Source organism: Hippopotamus amphibius, chromosome 14 (assembly GCF_030028045.1).
Source record: "Hippopotamus amphibius kiboko isolate mHipAmp2 chromosome 14, mHipAmp2.hap2, whole genome shotgun sequence".
Classification (NCBI taxonomy): domain Eukaryota; kingdom Metazoa; phylum Chordata; class Mammalia; order Artiodactyla; family Hippopotamidae; genus Hippopotamus; species Hippopotamus amphibius.
In genome coordinates, this window is record NC_080199.1 from 17,672,199 (window position 1) to 17,697,563 (window position 25,365).

A 25,365-nucleotide genomic window follows, 5' to 3' on the forward strand; every position below is an offset into this window, starting at 1 on the left:
TTTTCCCCTTCCACAACCTCAGTCAAAGTGTGTTATTTGGAATTTAGAGATATTGAGACATGTTTGTATCCACATGATTGTCATGTGCAGTTTGCCTAAAGAGCATCTTTCATTAACACCAGGAGCGAGGTTGGGTAGCCGAGCACCCTGGTAAGAGATGCCCCCTCTGCTGGTGTAGTCAGTTGCTGGTCTCACTCTGCAGGTCTGGGAGCCTGTGCAGCAGTAGGACAAGGCCCTGCCTTCACGGGGCTTCCATTCTTATGACGAAAGACAGAGGGGTGGGGCGTGACATCCTGGCTGCCTCCCTGAGGAGCTGATACCTCACGGGCCGTGACATGAAGGTTGGGGCCATGTGGTCACCTGAGGGGTCTGAGGCAGGGGTTCTAAGGAAGGAGCTGACCTGGCAGGTTGGAGGAATGGCAGGAAGGCAGTGTGTCTAAGGAGGGTGAGCAGGGGATCCTGGAGGGAGCTGGTCTCCGAGCAGTGGGCAGGGGGCCTGGAAGTGGGATGGAAGCCGTTGGACAGTCCAGAGCAGCGGAGTGATGTGGTCTGATGTGGGATTTCAAAGATTCCTCCGATATTCACGGCGGGCAGGGAGGGGGCAACAGGAGAAGTAGTTAGAAGTCTTAGTAAAGTTGAGAAGATTCTAGAGCTGCCATAACAAAGTCCCGAACACCAGGAGGCTTAAAACAGCAGAAATTTATAATCTCACTGGGCTGGAGACTACAAGTCCCAAAACAAGGTGCTGGCAGGGCCCTGTTCTCCCTGAAGGCTCTAGGAGAGAATCCTTCCTTCCAGCCGCTGGTCTTCGCCAGCCTTCCTTGGTGTTCCTTGGCTTAACAACTGCAGCTCTGTGGTCTCTGCCTCTGTTGTCACATGACCATTGTCCCCGTGTCTGCCTGAGTCTCTTCTCTTCTCATAAGGACATCAGTCCTTTTGGATTTAGGGCCATCCTACTCCAATATGGCCTCCAGTATAACTATATTACATCTGCAAAGACCCTGTTTCCAAACAAGGTCATGTTCACAGGTGTCATGTTTAGGGCTTGAACATAACTTTTCTGGGAGCCACCATTCATTCATTGCACAACACGTCACGTATTTGGGGGTTGAGTGAAGATTAATGAGAAGTTTTCTGACTTGGTTGTTTTATGCTTTACTCCTTTATTTGCCTGTTTTTCTCAGCATCTCCATCAGGAACCCTTGCCTGTTCTAATAGGCCCTCACTTATCAAATCAATTTCTGCCATAGGGAAGATTAGTAAAATGCAGATCCTCCACTCCTCCCTGAATAGGGAGCTTGGATTCCTCAAACTTGAGAATAATCAATTTCATATGCAGAGACGTGGTACGAGCGTGGTGAAACTCCAGCGCTGGCAATGTTATGAGTACAGAATCAGTGATTGTCAGAATAACCTGAATAACTAGGATGTTTTAGGGTCCCCTTATTGCTTGTTTTGAGGAGACCACCCTCAGTTTTAGTACTATCAGAACATCCAGTTGTCCACTGGTGAGCACCCCTGGATGAGTTGGGGTTCATCCTTTCTGTTTGTCAGAGTTCTCTCACTGCAGAGGGGGGATGGCTGCCCCCTGATCCCTTTGGAATTGTCAGTGCTTGGCTTCTGAGTAAAATTGTTATCCTTGTACCATTAGTCATTGCCCTGTGCATCTTAATACTATGTAGAAAGTGGTAATTTCCTTAAATAAGGTGTATGAATTTTGCTTCCCCAGTGGAACAAGACATACTATATCCTGAATAATTTTCTAGTTCTGCAGTATTAGATGATACCCAAAGACTTCATTGGGTTTTATACCGGAGTGTAGCCGATGAACAATGTTGTGATGGTTTCAGGTGCACAGCAAAGGGTCTCAGCCATACAGTCTTAACCAGAGCTGCCCTTCTTTGTTTAGCTTTGCATCCTGGGATTTTTCATAATATTTTGTTTGCCACTGAATGAATCAGCTATCTTTTTTTGTATAGTGGAAAAGCAAAAATCTTCAGCCCATTTTTGTATATTACTTTGTCAGTGAGGGAAACTGTGCAATGATGTGTCACACGTGTTCAAAGAAGATGATTACACTGACTGTAGCTGAAGCTGTTGCCTGATTTGGGGAAGACCGGCTGCTTGTGATTGGTCGTTCCTAAGTTATTTCTGCATTGGTTCTGGCTTAAGTTTTTGTTTGTGGCATGGGGTACCAAGGCATTAGAGCCACCCCAGTCTTATGGTCTCTCTGTTTAGCTACTTTATTGGGTGGAATGTTGAATTTTCAAGCTTCGTGAGTTTGTGGGGAGGTTGTAAAGACCATGAAGACGCAGCTCATGGGTTCTCTGTCCAGGGTGAGTTCTTCCACACCCTGTCCCAGATGGACATGTGGTACTATGACAGTGGTCTGCAAAGATTTGAGTGACCCTTACCTGTGTAGATGTGCTTGTGCCCGTGTCCGTGTCAATAAGTTTCTTTTCTGGAATATCCTCCCCAGTTGATTTTTTAAGAATTGTGCTTATCACATGAGGCTTCTCTCAATTTCCATGTTGTCTAAAAAGACTATATTGATACTCCCACCAACATCTGTGCTTTTTGCTTCCCTAAAAGCCCATGGTAGTTATGTCAATGGCCTCCATTTTTAACACATGATCACATATTTCTTTCACATCCCCTAATACCTAACACAGGGTTTGGCAGAGACCAGGATGCTCAGGTCATTTGAACTGAACTAGATTTCTCAACCAGAAATTCAGACCTAAGGATCATTTTCTTACAAAAATCATAATTTAAGATCAGCTTACTTCTCTTGATTAGTATCTACATTAGATTAGTATTATCAAATGCAAATGCTTTCCTCTCAAATTCTTAACTGCTATTTTAGGGAGAAATGGTGCAAAAGGGGACTTACACTGAGTTCCTGAAATCTGGGGTAGATTTTGGTTCCATTTTAAAGAAGGAGAACGAGGAGACTGAACCATCTACAGTTCCAGGAACTCCCACCCTGAGGAATCGCACCTTTTCTGAGTCTTCGATTTGGTCTCAACAGTCTTCCAGACCTTCATTGAAAGATGCTGCTCCAGAGGGCCAAGATGTGAGTTTCTTGTCCTGAAATGTACCCTGTTCTGGCTGCTCTTTGTGGACTTGTGTCTGCTCTGCTCATGACATCTTCATTTGTTCCAAAAAAGATTCTAAGTTGCCAAGGCCTTATTTCATGAATTGGTAGAGAACATGCAGGGAGCAGGCCTGATTGGGGGTCTCCGTCGGGTGTAAGATGGAGAATCTTATGAAAGTCTGTAGTGGGTGTACTGCTATGAATTCCAGGATATATGTGATATTGACATTAGAACTCTTCATGTTACCATAGTTAGGGCATAACTGCTCTGTGGGAGACCCTGGCTTCCCTTATTCACCCAGAAGTGTAATTTGAAGACCCCCTCATACCCAGCCTGCTATGACTTCCATTAAATCAGCTACTTTTCCTACATGTTGGAATGTTCTGGCACTGCTGGTAACTGATGGTAGTATTTTGCCTCCTTGTCAGATGGTTTGTGACAGGCCAGAGGTAGCATGTGTAAAGGACCTGACACACAATAGACACTTTGGAGTTAGTTCTTGTCTTCCTTTCTTATCTTTCAAGACCAAGAACCACATCTTGCCGCCTTGAATCCCCAGTGGCCAGCATAGAGCCCAGGACATCCTTGGTTCATGTGACTGTATAGTGTATTCTTAGTCCTCCAGTCAGAAATGCAGAAATGCCCTAGATCTCCTTTAAAAACATACAGAATTTTTCTCAATATCCAAACCCTCACTGTCCAATCCCAGGATTCTGGATGATTCTGATAAGATTAATCCCTCACAGTCCACACTCAGGAATCGCTCTGTGGAATTCAGGAACCAAATAGATGTGAAGCATATGCTGTCCCCCTGCTATCACATGACTCCAGCTCACAGTGTGAAGTCAGTTTACTCTATTTAACTAATATTTTGAACCCACACTATGTTTTTTTATGTTTCTATAATTGAGTGACATAAGTAAACTAGAGGGATACTTCAGCTACATATCATTTTGTGTATTATTTTGGAAAAAGCTTCAGCATTTATACTTTAATCAGATATGTTGTACGTGTGCTATTAATCATGCTGTTCTACATTGAATAACAGAGAATAACATTGAGTGATATTGTACAAATGATATTTTCTTATTTCTTTTAGATCCCTGGAAGTAGCATGACTAGGTAGATGCACACGTGGTTAGGCTAGGTGTTTCCACACTGTTTGTTGGAGACACACCATCGTGCGCACTCCTAACTTTGTTGTGGAGGGCATTGTTGAACTCTTAAAGTTTTAGATTTCATTATTTAACTTTTTGTCTCTCACTGTCTTTCCTTCCCAGACTGAGAATATGCAGGTTACACTACCAGAGGAGAGCCGTTCAGAAGGAAAAGTTGGTTTTAAGGCCTACAGGAATTACTTTACAGCCGGTTCTCACTGGTTTAGCATCATTTTCCTTATTCTAGTAAACATCGCAGCTCAGGTAAATAAAGACATTTATTTTGATTTGTGCCCTAAGGTTGATACTTATAATACTATTTATACTGTATTTATTTTACTGTATTATTATTATTTTTAATATGTGTATTAAGATATTTATTTCAAAGAATTGGCTCATGAGATTGTGGGATCCTGCTGGGTGAATCTGAAATCAGAAATACAGGACTGTAGGATGGAAACTCAGGCAGGAGCTGATGCTGCAGTCTTGAAGCAGAATTTCTTCCGCGTCCAGGAAGCCTCAGGGTTTGCTGTTAAGGCCTTCATCTGACTGATTAGTCCCACCACATTATTCAGGCTAATGTCCTTTACTTAAGTTCTGGTGATAGATGTGAACCACATTTATAAAATACCTTCACAGCAATATCTAGATGAGAGTTTGGTTGAATCACTGAAGACTGGCCTGCCTAAGCTGACACAGAAAACTGACCATCACAGTACCTGTCAAGCTTTTTTCCCTCAAAAAATGCTGACATTTATACCGTTGTTACTCTTTTAAAATTTTTTAAATTTTTTGGCCACTCCGTGCACCATGTGGGATCTTAGTTCCCTAACCAGGGTCCTAACCTGCACCCCCTGCATTGGAAGCCTGAAATCTTAACCACTGGACCTCCAGGGAAGTCTCTTATTATTGTATTTTGCAGTTCACTTGGATTTGCATTGAAATGCTTATATGTGGGGAGCAAAGTAAGTGAGGCTTACTGGTGTTGTGTGTACGTGACAGAGAGATTCTTGGAAAAACAGGATGTCTTTTTAAAGATTTAAAAATGTAACATGCCCTCCCTGACCTGGGGTTATGTGGGATGTGGAGTTTGGCCAGACCTGAGCTGGAAGGACAGTCTCCGTTTTCTGGAGCCTTTCCATCATCACCCATCCTCGTGAGTGGGGGTTTGAGGGGGTCAGTGATGTCAGTGTTTGAGTGATTGTTGTTTCCTGCTCCAGGTTGCCTACATCCTTCAGGATTGGTGGCTTTCCTACTGGTGAGTGATTCCTGGTCTGACCCAAAGTGCTTTAAAATTGACATGAAGCCTCACTTTCCTACAGAGGCAAGGGGAGAGGTGGGGCTTGTTCAGCCTCCTCTTGTGATCCTCACATCGTTTCCCTGAAGAAAAATTAAAGTTCCTGCTGGTGGAGTGTGACCCTCCCATGGTCTCTCCCCGTGTCTGACCCTCAGCAGCTTCCTCACAGACAATTTCAAGAAATGAAAGTCATGATTCAAGTTGAATTTTCATAAGGTAGATGAACACAGAGCCCTGTGAGCTGGGAACCATTTTCCAGCAGAAAACACATCTCCTAAATCAAGGTTAATTTTTTTTGTATTTACCTAATTCATATTGTTGCATTACGTTTTTTCTTCCCTGTTCCATAGGGCAAATAAACAGAGTGCCCTGAATGTCACTGTTAATGGACAAGGAAATGTAACTGAGAAGCTTGATCTATACTGGTACTTAGGAATTTACTCAGGTAAAATTGAATCATCTGGTCTATTATACAAGAGTCTGAGGTGCTTACAATGAGCCTGTGTGAGCAACTAGGGCTTCTAGGAGTAATTCAGTAATGTCTCAACAGATTAAGAGTCTGAGTTGAATTTACTCTGTGAATTAATTAGAATAATTACTTTTAAAATCTACTGGAGGAAAGAGGTTGAATGAAAATTCTTAATTTGCTCTGTACTGGATTTTGGAAGTTAAACCAGGATTGCACATTCAGAAAGTCAGCCACTGGAAATATGTGGCTATTGTCTATTCTAATCGGTTGCTTTAGCTAAATCTTACATCATTATATGGATGGGCAAGAGGATTAGAAACGGATCCCCACCCTGTGGTTCGGATTGTTGCAATTCTTTCTCAATAAACGTTGGCATTTATTGATGTTGGATGAAATCCTCTGGCAGCAAGGTCCCCCAAATAAAAGCGTTATTCCCTCACAGGTATGCAGACTCCCCTTCGTGATACTGCTTGTCTCTTGGGCTTCACAAATTACTTAAGAGAGAAGCTAAGCAGGGAGAAATCCAGTGTCTGGGAATTAGGATTCCAAGTCTTTCTTACCTTGAGATCACAATGTAACCATGTCCGCAACTGTGTAATTAAATAATTTAACATCTGGCTTGCCAGAATAATATTAACACGGCTGTCTGTTTTCTCAAGAGTGCCTAGAATATATGTAGCATTACACACTTTTAAAAGGAAATCCTCATCTAAAATTTTAAATATTCCCACAGGATATACTCACACAAGCTTTCTGCAGAGATAGAGTGAGTTATCTTTGTAAGAACCCACTCACTGAAATTTTGTGTGTTTCGTTGATCTCTTGCTAAGAAATCTAAACCCATTAGCTGTTTACCTTCTGAATTGGTGGACTATGGGGACTTGAAGAAGGAAAGGATTCTGTTATATATTCCTTTAGGATGGTGGGCTAAGGAAAATGCCTATTGATGGAATCCAGGAATTTGAGAGGCTTTCAGGATTTAAATAACAGTGATGTGTCATCTGAAGGGAGGAAAGTACTTGATGGAATATTTGTTACAGAAGTTATCCCCACTCTATTTAGCATTGTGAGTTCAAAAGATCTTAAGCAGGTATTTTAATTTTTATGTGCATGATAGGTACTCAATTATATCATGAACAAAATTGAATTTAAATGGTGATGTTCACTTACGTTTATAATTTGTGTTTTCCTACAATTCAGTTATTTAGAATTAGATTTCCTGCTTGCAAATTAATGTGCTATTTTCATATTCTTTAAAGCTACTTGGGCTTTGTCTACAAGGAAAAGGTAGTAAATCATTTCTCCTGTTCACTATTAATGCACATGCTGGTACCAAAGCATATTACGATTTTAGGCTATGAGACATGTTGTAACTACTAGTAAGATTTAAAATTTGGAGAAGGGAAGATCAACCACTTTTAAAAATTCTCTTTCTTCTGAGTTTTTAGTAGGACTTACAATCAAATTAGGAAATCTTAGAATGAAATTTTATCTTACATTTGATATTTTTTTCTCCCATGAGGTTTCTAATTAATGACAGAATAGTGATTTTTCATATCCTTTTTAAATGTATTTTGTGAATGCGTTAAAACTTTATAGAATCTAGATGCTTAATGGAATAAAATATTTACATAATATCTTTATAAGCTGCCTGGCATGGTTTAGCATCCTTGAAAAAAAGGCAGAGATCTTGTGCTGAGTCATGTTTCTTTATTTCAGGGTTAACTGTATCTACCGTCCTTTTTGGCATTGCCAGATCTCTGTTGGTTTTCTACGTCCTTGTTAATTCTTCACAAACTTTGCACAACCAAATGTTTGAGTCCATTTTGAGAGCTCCAGTATTATTCTTCGATAGAAATCCAATAGGTAAGTCAGACAGCAGGTTTCTCAGTAAATATGTCTTGTTATCTTGATTACATTTGATATTTGAGATGCTTGGAAGAGTCACTGTGCATGTTGATCCATTTTCTACAAAAAGCTTTACTGATATTTTTCTCCTACCAAAGAATGTCTGAGTATAGAGGCATATAAGCTCTTATTCTGATTTATGTGTGTGTGGAAAGATAAATGTACGCCTGCTTTGCAGAATGACTTAGGAACCGATTTGTTGACTGACAATGAAACACCCTACATTTGATGCAAACGAATCTAAATATTTTTGGCTAGTTGCTAAAATGTTGGCTGTATTACGTACTGTTAAGGTAGCTTGTCTGCAGGAACCTTCTTACAATGAATCTGTACTTGAAACAGGCTGTGTGTTTCTTTCTTTCATTTCCCATCGATTTCTGGGATCCCAGAGCTCTGGCATGTGCCCTGACTGTGAGGTTTACCTAAAGTGGTAATGAAAAGTTAATTAAAACCCAAGATTAGTGAAACGTGAACATCCTTTTCAATAAAATTTACTGTGTAGTTTACAGCGGACTTTGGGTGACACGTAAGAGGCTTTGTGGTACTTAGCAGGTGGATGTTCAGTAGTAAGTTTCTCAATATGAGTATTCCTGGAGGTTTATCAGTGGTTGCTTCTTCCACTCTGAGGCCTTTGACTTGTCTTGCTTCAGAAGGTTTCCTTTTGACCTGGGTGTCTATGAAGAGTTAGTTCATCAGTGTACATGTTCACTCTTTTCAGTTGGTCAGACTTGTGTTGAGACCTGGGGCAGCTTTGTTTTTGCAGGTGATGATTGACAGCACCTGCTGAGACAGGGAGGTGGGCTGGAGGGAGGACAGGAGTAGCCTTGGCCTGGCCATCAACTAGCCGTGTGACCAAGGCCAAAGCAGGTGGGTGCTATTGGGCAGGCAAATCTTAAGGCAGGATGTTGTCTGCCTTGGTTTAAAAGTGTGGACTCTGGAGCCAGCTGCTTGGGCTCAATCCTGGTGCTGGCTACTAATAGTAGTCTTCAATTAAAGTTATATTAATACTTATGTGTTAGTTACTTAATTTCTCTGTGCCTCAGTGTTATCTGTAAAATGAGGGTGCTATTCACACAGTCATCAATGTATTGATAACTGTTAGAATTAAGCAGGTTAATACATTCACAGAGCTTACCACACGGTCACTGCCTAATGAACCTTAGTGATGATGATGACATGGTGTCTGGGAACTCTGTCACCTGTGAAATGGGGATAACCACTGCCCTTCCTGTTATAGAAATAGACTGTTGTAAGGATTAAAGAAGACTGTTCAGGGCATCATCTTGTGCAGATTTGTTCAGCACATGTTGTTTAGTCCAGGCATTGGATGGAGCACAGGATGGTAAACTGCTGAAGCCCACACAGATCTTCTTATTATGTTGCTGTAGTGAGCAAGTGATTGGAAGAGTATGTGCTATTACGGCTGTGAAGTTGTCAGTTAATGTGAAAACTACAGTCATAAATTTGGAAGCCTTAAGTGGGATGGAATTTCTGTTATCACGGCCTCTGAGTGCTCATGACCACAGTTAACCAGGCTCTTCATGTCCAAGACCTGTAGGCTTCTCCAGATGCTGACTCATTTATTATTCAAGGATTTGGGACCAAGTTTAAATCTTCAAGGTCACTAATCTTTGAGCCGCAGGCACCCTAGTGTTTATCTTGCCTCCCCCTCCTGTGTCTATTAGCAGGACTTCATTCCTTCAAGAAAAGAGAAGCTCAAATAAGTACTGCAAAGATAGGCTTAGTTTGTCCAAAAGGTTTAGGGGCCAAGAGTTGTTTTTTTACTCTTTTAGTGGTAGATGAAAAAAAATTTTTTAATTAAAAATTTTAAGTAATCGAATTTAATTTTCTGTTTGGATAGAAATTTTTGTACTTCTTACAGTTGGAAATACAAGCCGTGGGTAAGAATTATGCCTCATAGTTGACGTTATTGATTGTGTGTACCCTAACAGTTATATAATATTTTAAAAAATTCCCGTCTGCAGTAGAGAGATGGACATGCTTGGCTCTTAAGTTGCATTAAATATCCTCATTTAATGCATCTAAGTTCCCAGCATAAAGCTATGTTCCCCACGTTCCAGAGTATGTTCTCCAAGTAGCATGGAGAGATCAGGAAGCGTGTCTTTCTAGTGTCAGAGCGCACTCTCCGGGAGACCCCAGGGCTCAGTAAGTTTCCTGTGAATTCAGGATCCTGACGGCCCTCCAGAGTTAGTAAAGGGAGGGAAAGGAAGGACTTTGGCAGGTGGATAGAGTTGGGATGGTGATTGACGGAAGCTGGAAACTCCAGGCAGAGGCCGTCAGATCTGCCCCATCCCCAGTCTGGCTGGGATTTGCAGGCAGTTCGCTACAGTTCCCTTCTTTCTGCTGTCTCCAGTGCCCACTTGGGCCAGCAGATTCTCGACCCTGAAGTGGATTGTTGCAATGCCTTTACATCCATCTGTTGGTGGGCCCCCTCCAGATGTCCTGTCTCCTTTCTCTTTCTTCATCCCAGATCCTCATGAATTTTGTTAGACATTGGGGGACTCTGCACTTAGGCTAAGAACCAGGCCTCCAGGGGAATTTCCTGAAACACCGTCCCAAGTTCACTTACTTGTATTTTAAGAAGGAGGGCAGAGTCAACCTGGAAAGTGCATAGTCCTTCTGAATAGTATAGTTTCTCTGCCTGCTTCCAGGAAGCCAATTTTAAAGAGTATTCCATCCCTCCAAGCTCCCTTGGCTATGTTACTCCCCATTTTGAATCCATGTATGGGTGTGTGAGGTTTACTTAGTTTGTTTGTATAATGTGATACCTTATTACCTACTGGTCTTTCATAATCTGTTCCTTAGAATGGCAAAAGCAAGGTTTCTTTTTTCCTGTTATCTTCTCACCTTGCCATTATCTCACCGATATTTCTTTTATGCTTTCTTGATGTGATGTATTTTGATTAGTATTGTGTGTGTTTATTAAAGAGTCACAAATTTTCAGGGGTCCCGACATTTCTTACATGAGTTAATTACAGCTGGAGTTGAATAATTGTGCCTTTGCAGATGTGGGCTGTGTTTCTGTGCTGTTTGCCACGTCCACCTCTTCCTAGCCAATCTTTGTCTTTTATCACCGAAGCCACGTTTCACTTGTGTCAGAGCTTCATACACGGGTAACACAAATCTCTGGTCAATAGTAAGTCATTTAGAAATTCAGAGATCATTTCTATTTTAAATCCAGTGTTTCCCTTGCACGGACAGAAATTGTTTTATTTTCTACATCTGGCACAAGAGGGCAGCATGACCTACATTATTTCAGCATTGTAATAATGTAAGGGGCACATTATTGCAAAATCTGGTTGTTTTTATGTTAAAGATTTCTTGGAAATTCCATTTTTATATCTTGAGTCTCTGTATTTTGTAGTGTTGATACAGAATTTTAAAAACATTTTTGTGGCTTATTATGCATGAACATGAATCTCTTTCGTTGTTCTGAAATATCTAGCATTTCAAACAAGGTATTTAGGTTTCTTTTCTTTCTTTTTTTTTTTTTGGCTTGCAGCGCAGCTTGCAGCATCTTAGCTCCCCAACCAGGGATCGAACCTGTGCTCCCTGCAGTGGGAAGGAGGAGTCTTAACCCCTGACTTCCAGGGATTTCTTAATTTACGTGTTCTACCCTAGTAACTGGAATAGCCGCTTCTGACATCTTCACTGGATATATTTTAATTGCTGAAAGGGTAGAATGTGGTCAGTTGTAGGACCTGAGTCAAACATGAGTTTTGATAGAAATATGACCACACAGTTTCTTCCATTTTCCTCCATGCCACCAGAGTCAGCAGAAATAGTTTACTCTTATCAAGTGTCTAGAATTTCACCCTTTGTTTTGGAGACAAGATGAGAAGACAGTTGTACTGTTTTTCATGCCTAATTATTGTGACAAAACACTTGGCTGAGTGCTTTGCGTGTAATAGATTCCACATAAATATTTGTTTATTTTCTTTCAATTTGTTAATTTGGCTTTAAGAAACTGTGCCACCGGTATCAGTAGATGTTGTGTTTCTTCTCTCAGGGAAATGCAAAGTTAGTTTGGTTGTGGCCAGTATGTTCATTTCACACAACTGATTTTTCTGCAGTGTGTGTGAGTTAGTTCAACTCATGTATGCATTCAGTGTAAAAACAAAAGTACAAATTCATATCCTTCGTTTTTCTTTACAAATCAAGTTAGAGCTAATGCACTATAAGAAGAGAAAAAGTACTAATTTCTTTTGTTATTTTTATTCTTCTGGTAACACTACAGTTTAAGAGAAGACATATTCTTTTATCTTCAGTAATCAAAACTCTAGACTTGCCCTAAGGATTAATATTTCCAACTTGACTGAGTGGGAAATGAGGCTCTGCAGATTTCACCCATGTAAAATACCCCGAATTAGGATGTGCATCGTGTAGGAGTTGAGGGTTGGGGTAACGAGGAGGGTGGTGGAGGTTTGAACTATAGCTCTGTTTCTTTAACCTGGAAAGGGACTCTTTAGCCTCCACTACAAGTTGCTAATGAACTTGTGAAGAAGTGAAAAATGAATTGAAAGCATCGTGGTAAGCTTTTTTACTATCAGAATAACCCTCTTACTGTACTATTTATAAAATCCGTTGTCAACACACCGCTGCCTTGCTAGAAATGAGAGTCACCCGGAGAGAAGAATAATAATTGCAGGGATACCTGTCTATTTATTCAGTGCAAATGACCACTGAGGTTAGTGCTAAATGCATATTTTTAACAAGTATAATATTTCAGCACTGTCAAAATTACCTTGACGATAATAGGCCTGTTAAATTATAGCTCTATAAGTTAGGAGGTAAGATGGCTCTGCTTAGCACACATTAATCTATGCCTGTTCACACAAGTGATTCTGCTGAGCAGGTAGCATGTTAGAACAAGAAATACTGGTCCTAAACCCTCTGATTTATGGTAGGTGTTGTTTTGATATAGCATCATTCAGACGATTTACAAGGCAAGGCTTCGTGTTAAAATATTTCACCAGTGTCATCATTCGTCACTGACATAAATATTCAGTAGTGATGGTGGAAAATTGGTAATACGCCCATTCATGCCAAATCACTCGCTGTGTTTCCTTTCAAGTGAGATCTGTTGTGGATATGGTTAAAAGAAACTATGATTTTTCTTCCTTGAGAGCAGATGAGCTGTGAGAAATTGAGAATAAGAATAACAACTGTCCTGACAGCTTTCATGTACTCATCCTGCCTCGGTTGCTTTTAATTCTGGCTTAAGTCCTACAGCTCGCCCCCCCCCCCCCCACCCCCCTCCCCTTTTTCTTCGCTTTCTTTGCTTAGCTCACATTGTAAAGAACATATTTATATGGACATTAGTTAAAGAGGCTTTTTATGTTCAAAGGAACAAGTTAGTCATCATCAGAAAAGCTTTGTTGCAAAACAAAAACACACATCTCCCCTTTCATTTTTTCTTGTTAAAAATAACAAAAGCAAGGGACTATAAAGGGAATAACATAAAAGATTGCATCAATCATAATGATTCTCAATGGCCACATAAATATTATTTTTTCAGGTTTGAATGAAACAGCTAATAGTGTGAAGTAGGTGTGGTAATTAAATCCTGTTGGACTGTGACATATTAAAAATAATGTTTTTCATATAACAATGGTTATATGTACTTAAACTCTTATCAGGGGATATTAAGTCATATTTCATGGGTGTTGCTCATTTACTGCTAATAGTATCATAAAAGCCTTTGTTTCGAGTTTAAATAGTTACATAGTTACATCTATTTGACTGCTATTGTTATTTTGTCAGTAATCTCTATAAAGGTGATTATTATAGCTCTTGTCTACACCTGGTAAATATTGCATCATTTTGGTGTGCACTTTTAATCTATTAGAATGTTCTGATTCCTCTTTATTCATTTTTTCCCCTCTAATAATCATACATGGAAATACAGACAACTTAGTGACAGAGAAACTACTGTGGTTCTCCAATAAAATGTTAAAAAGATAAGATTTGAGAGGCTCGTACCTTGTTCACTGTGCTAATCATAGTATCTCAGGAATTGTAAGGATGACATTTTACTTGACTGCACTTTAAAATTTCCCAGTATCATAGTATATATAGGTTCTCCACTTCATTTTAATATCTGTGTTGTCTTAGCCTAAGGCTAAATTGGAGCCAGGCAGTCTTTGGTGCCCAGGACTTCACTGTTGTATCCCAGTTACTTGTCTTAGCGTGCTCAGTAATTTGGCATTATCTTATGCGATGTATGAATTATAGTACAGTTATCTCTTGGTATCCTTGGGTGGTTGCTTCCAGGACCCCTGTGGATACTGAAGTCTGAATATGGTCTCTAATACAACCTATACACATCCTCCCATATACTTTAAATCCTCTCTAGATTATGTATACTTTTACTTATATAAGCAAATTCAAGTTTTGCTTTTTGGAGCTTTCAGGAATTTTTTTCCAAATATTTTTGATTCATGGTTGGTTGAATCCAAGAATGTGGAACCCATGGGTAGGCAGAGCCATGTGTAATTCAAATACTGTTACTTTAACATCGCCCCCACCCCGCCCCACCGCAAAAAAAAAAAACAAAACAAACCGCACACACTGTTACTTCAACCTTGTAGCTGTTTGTGACAGTCAGAAGATACATCAAAGTAGCTTTTATGATACAGTTCATTTCTTTTGTACAACCATTTAAAGAGAAACTGGAATAGTTCTTCGAGGTCGCATTTAATCAGTAAACATTGATCAGTATATCTGTTTGCTGGATTGAAAATTCTGTATGGTTTTATTTTAAAGCCAAGTCCTTCCCATCAAAGATTTGATTTCACAGCTCTCCTGTGATACCATGGGACAAAGTTTGATTTTCATTTTCTGACTGGAACCTTCATCTTCTGTTACCATTTCTTCCTACTTCCCCTTTATTTTAAACATTATTATTATTTTGCCATGAAGAAAATGGAAAAAAATCCAAATATTAATAATATTGAGCCAGCGATGTTTTATTTCACATAAAGTTGTATTTTTAATCTAATCTTTATAGTACTTATCACAATTATAAGTAAATTATATTTTACCGAATTATGTATTTGACTGCCTCTCTCTTCTCTTAGCCTTGTGCTCTCTGCCCTCCTAGAGCATATCTGTACTGTTACTGTGAAAGCCTCCAAATCCAGGATTAGGCAACTGTAGCTACTTAGTAAGTATTTGTTGGCTGGATAGAAGGAAGGGTATTCAGGAGTGTATTTGAATCTCTCCATGCTATGAACTCGAAGAACAATGGAAGTTTACAGTCTTGAAAGAGAATTAGAGCTATATTTTCTTAAACTTGGTGTTTATATTAAGTTGAATTTTTCCTTATAGTTTATTTTCAAAAGTAGAATTTATAATAGATTATTTATGATGGACTTTGCTTTTGGTATTTGATGGCGTGAGGAAAAACCCACACATATTGGTTCTTTGGAAGCTGTGGTTCATAGAACCAGACTATGGAAGGTTTCACATTCTCCAAATGCCAGTCAGTCACAGGAAATGAAACTGTCTATCACCTAATATGTTTCCCTGGGATTTAGTTGTGCATTGAAGATGAATCATGGCACTTGAGTAGGTTAAATATTTGAAACCTGGTAGTTTTACCTTATAAACTACAGTCCCTTAAGAAGTAAAGAGGAGGAATTCATCCATTTTAAAGCATTAGTAGACGTTATTAGGCTATTATTAGACAGGGAGCTGAGATTTAGTTGGAGATGTTGCGGTGTTCCAGTTCTGCTAGAACATAGCTTTGGAAGAGCTATACCAGTCATTTCACTTTTAACTGAGGCTCTTTTAGTCATCAGCTATTTATTTGTCATTTACCGGTTGTCAGTTGTCATCCCAAGCATTGGGACAAAAAGTCCTGGCTTCAAGGCATTTGAAAATTTAAATAATTGCAAACAGTGGATTGTTTATGTTTTTTCTAAAATCTAGTGTCAATATTCTACTATTACATGTGGAAAAGATACAGATTCAGAATTTAATACAGCCATAGATTAGAGAGCTCAATTCACATATAAACAAAACACAGACACTTATAAGCATAACTCTGTGGTGTGTTTCTTTTTCATAATCAATTACATAAGTGGTTGCCCTTGATTTCATGAAATTTCCAAAAACTGTTGTCCTGGAACTTTAACAAGAATTGTTTCAAAATGAAATCACACCATTTGGAATATGAGAGGAATTTAGGAAATAAAATAAGTGATTCTTTATTTAAGGTCTCTACGCTTATAGCAAGCTCAGCCTGGTTTCTAACAAGACTCTTGACGATACTGAAATGGCTCTCCTGACCTGTCAGGGACTGTGTGGTGCTAGAGCTCATCCCTGAAAAGTGTGTTAGGGAAAGAAGAGAGAAGCTAACACTTTCCAGTGTTGCTCTTTGTAAATACCTATGCACACTTCTCTTTGGGCTTTTTATTTTTATTTTTTAAATTTTATTATTATGATTATTGTTATTATTATTTTTTTAGGTCACTCCATGTGGCATGTGGGATCATAGTTCCCCAACCAGGGGTGGAACCTGTGCCCCCTGCATTGGGAGCTTGGAGTCTTAACCACTGGACCACCAGGGAAGTTCCTCTTTGGGCTTTTTAGAAGTGTGTTACAAATGCTTTGACAGTAGGTAGAACATAAGCAACAACATTTTTCTCCATAAGTAGTGGTATCATGATATCAACTATGATCTTTTGAGTGTTCTTTTCATTCTTGATAACCAGGATTATTTTGTTAAAAATTTCCCCTCATTTAGATAGAAAGTCTATCTGACAAGCTTCAAAGTATACACTGAGTGGAAGTTTATTAAAATACTGTGGTTAAATGGAAAGCTATCATAAATTCAAGTTCCCTGTCCTGGAAATATTTTCCTTTCATTTTTTCATTTGCATTTTAATAGATTGTATCACACGGGGAAATGTTTCAACCTCTTGAACACCTGGAAAGTCTATTTTAGACTTGTTATGTGTTTAAGAATCTTTATCCAGACATTATTCCAAATACAGTCATGCTTTTCATGATGGGAAAATCCTGCCTCCGGGTGTGTTGCTGGGAGAAAGCAGTGTTGTAGAACAATGTGCTGTTAAATACATCAGTAGAAACCAGAGTATCTGCCCTGGTTGATTTTCATTCAAAATTCCTGATTTGGGGGTATTTTATTCAATAATTCAAGTGGATATTTCTAGAAGTGTTGTTTTGACTCAATGGCTTGATCTTATTCTTTACTCTGGTTGAAGCATATACTGAAAATATATAGACGTTTTTGAGGGTGTGGTAGGAAAAACGAAGCATCTATTTCTGTTCTACACAAAGATATTTGAACAGATACTGCAGTGCATGTGGATTTGTCCTTAAATATATTTTCTTGGGACTTCCCTGGTGGTCCAATGGTAAAGAATCCGTCCTGCAATGCAGGGGACGTGGGTTCAATCCCTCAGGGAACTGAGATCCCACGTGCCATGGAGCAGCTGAGCCCACACGCCTCAACTGGAGAAGAGACATGCCACAACTAGAGAGAAGCCCGAGTGCTGCAACGAAGATCCCGCATGCCACAATTAAGACCTGACGCAGCCAAAAATTAAATAAATAAATATTTGTACAAAAATATATTTTCTTATATAAATAATTCCATATATCTGGGTCAGCAGTGGTACTTTGAGATGTAGTCAAGATCATGGATTAATTTTTTTCATTACTTTCAAATATTTAAAAATAGATTAGAAGAAATGGTTGCTTTCTTAAATGTAGTCATTATTTTTAGAATTTTTTTCTCTTTTCTCTTGGTGTCAGACTGGCCTGTGCTCATAAAATTTATTTCCTTTGGTGGAACTATAAATTTATTATTCTTCCTTTTTGGAGACTAAAGTGGCAATAATATCTTAAAATTATATCTCATGCTAATGCAAATCTTCGCTGTATTTTCCTTTTCACTTAGCATAAAAATGAGAAGATTGTCAAATATGGCTTAATGAGTTCCACCAATGGGTGATATTGTAGACAGAAGTATTTCTTATTGGTGCCAACTTTTAAACGTTAGTCTTGACATAATCCTGTAAATAGTAGGAAAATAAACACATATTTCAAGATGATGAGTAATCAGTGTTGCTAGAAAATTATTCTTCCTTGACTTGAAGATCAAATAAATAGTTGTTGACATAAATAGCCACAGTAGTAAAAGGCAGCACCTGTGTAATCCAGACAGTCAGTGATTTAGCCTACAATCAGATAAGCTGCTGTTTTTTAAAACAAATTGTCAAGTCTTTAGACCAGGTGAGTAGATTTCACTCCTACATTAGGGAATTCTGAAACTTGAATGAAGGAGGTTTAATTCCCCTTCATACCAAATTTTCTAATCGCTCACATCTCCTTTCACAAAGGAGACACTGAGAGTTTCATGCTTAATTGACCTGGCCTTCAGGTGTTACCATCTCTTGGTTCTTGTTATAACCAAGTTGCCAACTTTTTTATGTACGATTAAGGTTTGAAATTTTAGGTAACACAATGAGTACCTTATAGGTTTTGGATAAACATTGAGTATTTTTTAAAATATAGCTCATCTTTTCTCTCCCCCTAATTCCTATGTCCATTTTTTATTTGATGTCAGATAAGAGAATTTTGGTTTTATCAGTAGACAATTTAAAGCTATTAATGGATGGGGAGTTGGGATGTAGGTGGAGATGTTGCGATGCCTCGGTTCTGCAGGAACACAGCTTTGGAAGAGCTGTGCCAGTCACTCCACTGGCACAATCAAGATCCTCCTGATTGAAGCATAATTATCTTAAGCAGCCTTGATGTGGGGTGGTGTGTGTGTGTTTGTGAGTGAGAGAAACTTCTTTTGAGTTAGATTGTCACACCAGAGTAAGATTCATATTATTAGATTCTATTAAAGAGATGTGAAATTTAAGGTTTGAAAATTAACCAGCCAACAAAGTGACCTTTAACTTTACCGACACCAAATTGAATGGTTTCCCTTTATTTTCCTATAGTGGTTATGACCACTGTAACTTGGGAACCACGGTGCCCAGTGGTAAAGAGAACAGACTTTGAAATTAACCCGTCTGAATGTGAATCCAGCCTGGCCACCGACAGACAGACCTTTGTCCAGTCATTTAAACTCCAGCTGCCTCAGCCTTATCTGTACAACGTGGATGATTGTATAATAATAGTCCCAGTTCTTTTTAACGTGTGTGAAAATTAAGAGAATTACGATATGTAAAGCATTTAAAGCAATGCCCAAGAAATAGCTGACATTGATTGAATTTTGACTAAGTGATATCATGAAATTTTAGCGAATTTTCTTTTTGTCTCCCCCCCCCCCAAAATCCAAAGGAATATGTTAATTTTGATAAAATGGTGGGAACGGATGTGTGTGTTTTCCCAGATGCCAAGAAAAATATATAAATGATGAAGACTAACAACCTACAAAACAAAATCAACAGCATGTTTTTTGTTTGTTTGCTTGTTTTGTTTTTGTTTTCATCAGGGTTTAGCTTCATTCCTGAGTTCATTTTAATTTGGTTTCACAGCCGGAGCTCAGTTTTGCATATAAGTACCAAACATCTGGGTTTTTTGTTGTTGTTTGAAAATGATACTGTTGAAGTTTATTACAGAAGTCTATTATGTAATTAAGGAAAGAGTTTGAAATTTTATAATATAAGTTCTGTTTGAATGGAACATTGTAATTATTCCAGGGAATGGCTATACTTCTTAGGAGTAGCAGGAACTTACTATTTTTTAAAGAAAATGCTGTAACTGGTCAAAATGTATTCACCTTTTTCAAAAAGCACCTTTTTCAAAAAGCATGAAAAATGACAAATTTCACAAGTGAAAGTTAAAGTTGACCTAAGGCAGTTTTAGATTGTCGAGCCTTCAAATTTTATTCATGGGATGTTTTTAGAGACATTTCGTGGTTTGTTCACTCCAGTTAATTCCAGGCAGTCTTCCTGCATTTCTATCAGATGGACATTCTGATAATTCAAAACTTCTTCTTGCACAAAATAATGGTTAAAGCTGCTTGGGATGAAAATGAGATTCCCTGTTAGTTCTTATAAACTGTAGATTATATTTTTAATGCAGTGAAAGGCATAACAAATGCAACAGAACAAATACAACTTCCTATAAATACTTTCCAACTAGTGTTAATAAACTAACCATGTAAATGCCATAACTCACTGGCTGGGTAGAATGGTATTGAGGTAGGTGAAGAAATGGATAATTTTGGCTGGAGAGACCTAAGTGAAGACAGAGAGTTCTTACTCCATGAACACCTGCCTGCCAGATAGCTGTGTTAGTTAGGCAGGGAGCACCTACCTCGGCCCAAGTCTCGGCATTCAACCTCAGTTTTATGTCTGAGAGCCCATAGGCTCTGAAATTCGGTGATTTTATCATTCTGCAGAACTGGCTTAGAAATAGTTTGATGAAAAAGAAAACCAAAAATAGGTTGTAAGGACTTCAGAGGATTTTTTGATAGTAGTTTCCACACACTGTCTAATGTTCCGGAGATCTGCCGCCCGACAGAGGTTTCTTCTGTTGGCATTTATAATCCAGTTCCCTGTCGTACAGAACATCAGCCTGGAGTATGATGAATCTGGACTGTTGCCCTGTGTCTTGTCATTTCAGAGCAATGTCGTAAATTTATTTGACAGTTTAAACTTTTGAAAATATCCTCTCTTTCATTGTTTCATTTCATCTCTAATACCAAGTACAAGAAATCTTTTTCAGTCTCTTTTGCCCCTAGATCCATGGTCTTCTTTACCTTTTTGCCAAATCCTCTCTCGTCCCCATTGGTTTTTATGTGGAAACCATAGAGATCTGATGCCTACAATTGAAAGTAAAGAACCAGTTTGCCCCAAATCATTAATCATGATACAGATTATATAACTCAGCATTTAATAAGCATCTCCATGTGCCGGCGTACTGGGAATTTTGCATAAGGTAACCAGGTATTGTATTTGGAGATCTCCATGACCATTTTCTAAGGATCCAGTACCCATTCCTATATACTGTATTTTATACAATAATGGCAGCTCTTCAGGTAGAGGTGAAATTGTGTTTAACATAGTATTTCCCATGAAATGAATGTGGACATTAATCAGAAATTGTTTCAGAAATTTGCCTGACCTGGACAGTCCACACAAAAGGGCTATTTCAGGGTGTGTGAAAGGAATGGATACGTGTATCTTGAGTGTGTGTGTGTGAGTTCTTTGGTCTAAATCGTCCTCATTCTGTTTGTTCAGCTTTTACACGAGCTTTTTGCTTTTATCAATTTTCAGAAGGATTTAATATTTGAAAATGAGTTAGGTTCAGAATGGGGATAAGAGGTGGATCTTTCATTTGCAAGGAGGATTATTGTTTCTGAAAACGAGATGTTCATTTTTGCCTGTTCTCTTGGCCCTAATTTTTAAGAGACTTTTACTAGTGCCTTGTCATGATTTTTTAAAAAAGACACATTTGTTGTACAACACTCTGTAAGTTTAAAGTGTATGACATACTGATTTGATACATGGATATTGCAGTAAGGTTCCGGTTATTGTGTTAGCTAACTAACACCTATGACATCACATAATTACAGTTCTCATGTTGGGAATCATTAAGATCTAGTCTCTTAGCAAATTTAGTATTTACAGTACAGTTTTGTTTATTGTCACTGTACTGTATATAAGGTCTCCAGGGCTTTTTTTTTTTTCTTTTATTTATTTTTTATTTTTTGGGGGTACACCAAGTTCAGTCATCTGTTTTTATACACATATCTCCATATTCCCTCCATCCCTCAACTCCCCCCCCCCCCTTGAGTCCCCCCTACCCTCCCCACCCCAGTCCTCTAAGGCATCTTCCATCCTCGAGTTGGACTCCCTTTGTTATACAACAACTTCCCACTGGCTATCTATTTTACAGTTGGTAGTATATATATGTCTGTGCTATTTTCTCGCTTCATCTCAGCTTCCCCTTCACCCCCCGCCCCCCCAAACCTCGAGTTCTCCAGTCCATTCTCTGCATCTGCGTCCTTGTTCTTGTCACTGAGTTCATCAGTACCATTTTTAGATTCCGTATATGTGAGTTAGCATACAATATTTGTCTTTCTCTTTCTGACTTACTTCACTCTGTATGACAGACTCTCCAGGGCTTATTTATCAGATGTAGACCTTTGCAAATGTAGACCTTTAAACATCTCATTTTACTGTCTGGTTTTATAAGTTTGATTTTTTTTTTTTAAAGATTTCATGTATGAGAGATATCATACACTATAAGTCTTTCCTGTCTGACTTATCTCACTTTACATAACTTCCTCAAAGTCCATCCATGTTCTTTCAGATGGCAGAATTTTCTTCTTTCCGTGGCTGAATAGTATTCCACTGTGTGGGTGTATGCGTCTATGTATTTATCTATGCATACAGCGTCTTCTTTGTCCACTCATCTGTTGATAGACTCTTGGTTGTTTCTGTATCTTCGTTATTATGAATAATGCTGCTGTAAAAACGGGAGTACATATATCTCTTCTGTGTCCTGTCCCATTTCTGTCTTGACTTTTAAAATAAAGTTTTTGTAATTTTATAACTAATCGTAAGTTACGAAAATGTTAGCTCTGAAATTCATATTATTTGATATTATAAGAGACTATGTGGGCTATTGATTTCATAATGAGCTTTTCTTTGGCATTTAAGTCACTCTTAGGAGTGAAAGCAGCACTGTTTTGTATGAGCCTTTTTTGGTAATTTAAATAGGGAGGAGGAGTCAGAGTAACAGTTCTCAAATCCTGTCATATTAGAAACACTTGTTAAGCATCCCATGCTGTCTTTAATAATTTGCATAAAGAGAAAACTACGCTTATGTAGGCTATTTTGGAAATGTAGTTTAATGTTTAATAGGGCTCGTGTTGACTTTAAATGGGAGAATATTATGGTTAGAGGACTTAGTAATTGGAGTGGACAGAATGGTGATCTGAGAAAGTTCCTACTGGGAGAACCACAGCAAAGTGACTCCCTATATTATAGGAGCCCCAGCCAGCTCTTCTGTAGATATAAAGATATGGCGGGACTATGGAAGATTGGATAAAATTCTCTCACTGGTGTAGTTTAGATAAACCCTGTTACTAACATATGGTGGCTCAGTACTAGGAACTTAGAGTTTATGATAACAGCAGCCTGGAGCCATAGATGTATCCATCCATGCTTTGGTACCTAGTTCAATTTTCTCTCCCCTACCCTGCGCCCCTACCCCCAAAATTTATGGTGACTGGAAAGACAGGAGATTCTTCAATTGTCTGTTTTACTGCCTGTGTCATAATTTTTTTGCAGCAACGTTAGTGTTTAGCTGTCTTGCTTTTTTGACTGTCTGGTATAGAAGTGAAAAAATATTTGGAAATTTGCAGGAAAATAGTGTCTTGAAAATTTTATTATTTTTAATAAAATTTATTATTACTATTATTATTTATTATTAATTTATTATTTTTATTTATTATTTATTTGTCTCTGTAAGGCCCAATATTTTATGGTGAGACGGTTTTATTTCTGCTCATTCACCCTTTGCCTATCCACCTTATCGCAAATAGTGTAAGGATAGGTTCTGATCCTAATTTCAGCTATCTTTTCGGTTTTTGTTGTAAACTTAGGTGTATAACCTAGAAGTATCAGTGTTTTCTTTATTCCTGGGAAACCTGTTACTAGTGTCATTTATGTTTTGATAGAAATGAAGAAATAGGGTTTCTGAACCATTGGCAGCTTGGCTGGCTGCCTGGACGCTGGTTGGACCAGCTTCTCCTTTGTTGGGCTAAAGTAGCCCAGTGTCATGGTCATTGTTCCCACGTCCCTCTGTTTCACTTCTGAGGTTCTCTCAAATATTGGCTGCAACATATTGAGTTATTTATCAAAACTGTCATTAATCCCCCCCCGAATAATATTCAATTTAGTGAAATATTGGATGTGTGGCTTTCTGTTCATGTAATAGCCTGTGTACTCTCTCTTCATATTGCACTTTAGAGCAGTCTTAAGTTCTTGGACTTTTAAAACTTTTTGTTTCCTTTACTGAGGGCACAGGCTAGGCAAAAATAATTGACTGATAAAGACTGCATCTGGACAAAAAGAGAAGCAAATGAGATCTAGGTGAAAAGTGAATTGACCTAAAAATATCCAAGGATGAGGAATAATGTGTTTTGATCTAAGAGAAGTAAAATGTTGTATTGGACTCTCTTCTCTATGCATATTTCAATGACATTTCACAGCATTTGAAGGCGAGAACCATTCAGCCTTGGGCCTCCTTGCAGCCTCCAAGTTGTTACGTTTTGGTGAATTAAAGCTCTCTTACTCCTTTCTGATGAAAATATTAGCAATTTCGGAATTGCGACTGGTAGATCTATTCAGCTCTGAGGAAACCTTTCAGCAGTGGGCCGTGGGACTTTTCATCTGAGGCCTATGAGCCCATGACTGCCCAGGAGATTGGGATCCTGCAGTGATTTTGCTTCATTACCAGTCTACAGCAGCTTTATTTAATGCAACCAAGTTTCGAATGCTGTTAAGGAACACAGTTAAGGTCATGGTCTCAAAGGACTTTGATGTCCTGCAGAAGCCTGATTTTCCCCTAATATGCATGAACAACTTGTGCAGTATAGCTCTTGGGAGATGAATATTTGTTCATGTAGGTTACAGTAGCTGACATACCCTCAGAGTGATGGGGATGTCAGGCAGAATATGTGTTTTGAACTAGTATGCAAAAATTGGCCATGGAAATCCATAAATACCAGGCCAAGAATATTCCTGCAGATGTGTCAGTTGGTTTATTTTTTATTTAAAAAATTTTTTTTATTTGTTATTTTTGGCTGTGTTGGGTCTTTGTTGTTGTGAGCGGGCTTTCTCTAGTTGTGGTGGGCAAGGGGGGGCCACTCTTCCTTGCGGTGCATGGGCTTCACATTGTGGTTTCTTCTTTTGCTGTGGGGCACGGGCTCTAGGCATGCAGGCTTCAGTAGTTGCAGCACATGGGCTCAGTAGTTGTGGCATGCAGTCTGTAGAGCGCAGGTTCACTAGTGTTGGTGCACGGGCTTAGTTGCTCTACAGCATGTGGAATCTTCCCAGGCCAGGGATTGAACCCGTGTCCCCTGTATTGGCAGGCAGATTCTTAACCACTGCGCCACCAGGGAAGTCCTCAGTTGGGTTTTATACTAGGAATGATGGACAGGTACTTTTACAGATTTTCCTAATAGTGAATTTTCTCAAAAGTTCTGTGAGATGATGTCTTTATAGATTTTAAACCCTTTCCCCCTCACATAGAAATTTCTCCTTTCCTTAGTTCCTAGAGTTTTCTGTTGGAAGAAGGCACAAGAGGCCTTTATTCTATGGATTTCTTTTTAACTGCCCCTTAAGAAATGCATCCCGCTTTTTGAGGACAGTACCCTGGTGCAGTCTTTGATAACCTGGATTACTGAGATGGTTT

The 25,365-nt window shown here is 38.9% G+C and overlaps 1 protein-coding gene across 2 annotated transcripts in view; it reads left to right on the forward strand.

Moving 5' to 3' along the window:
* ABCC4 (ATP binding cassette subfamily C member 4) overlaps nucleotides 1–25,365 on the forward strand; it is a 208,385-nt gene that overhangs the window by 101,316 nt on the left and 81,704 nt on the right. For both annotated transcript variants that reach the window (XM_057707595.1, XM_057707594.1), the window contains exons 15-19: nucleotides 2,867–3,076; nucleotides 4,379–4,519; nucleotides 5,476–5,513; nucleotides 5,903–5,997; nucleotides 7,741–7,887. In XM_057707595.1, coding sequence (XP_057563578.1) covers nucleotides 2,867–3,076; nucleotides 4,379–4,519; nucleotides 5,476–5,513; nucleotides 5,903–5,997; nucleotides 7,741–7,887 — 631 coding nt within the window. The remainder of the gene's footprint in view (nucleotides 1–2,866; nucleotides 3,077–4,378; nucleotides 4,520–5,475; nucleotides 5,514–5,902; nucleotides 5,998–7,740; nucleotides 7,888–25,365) is intronic.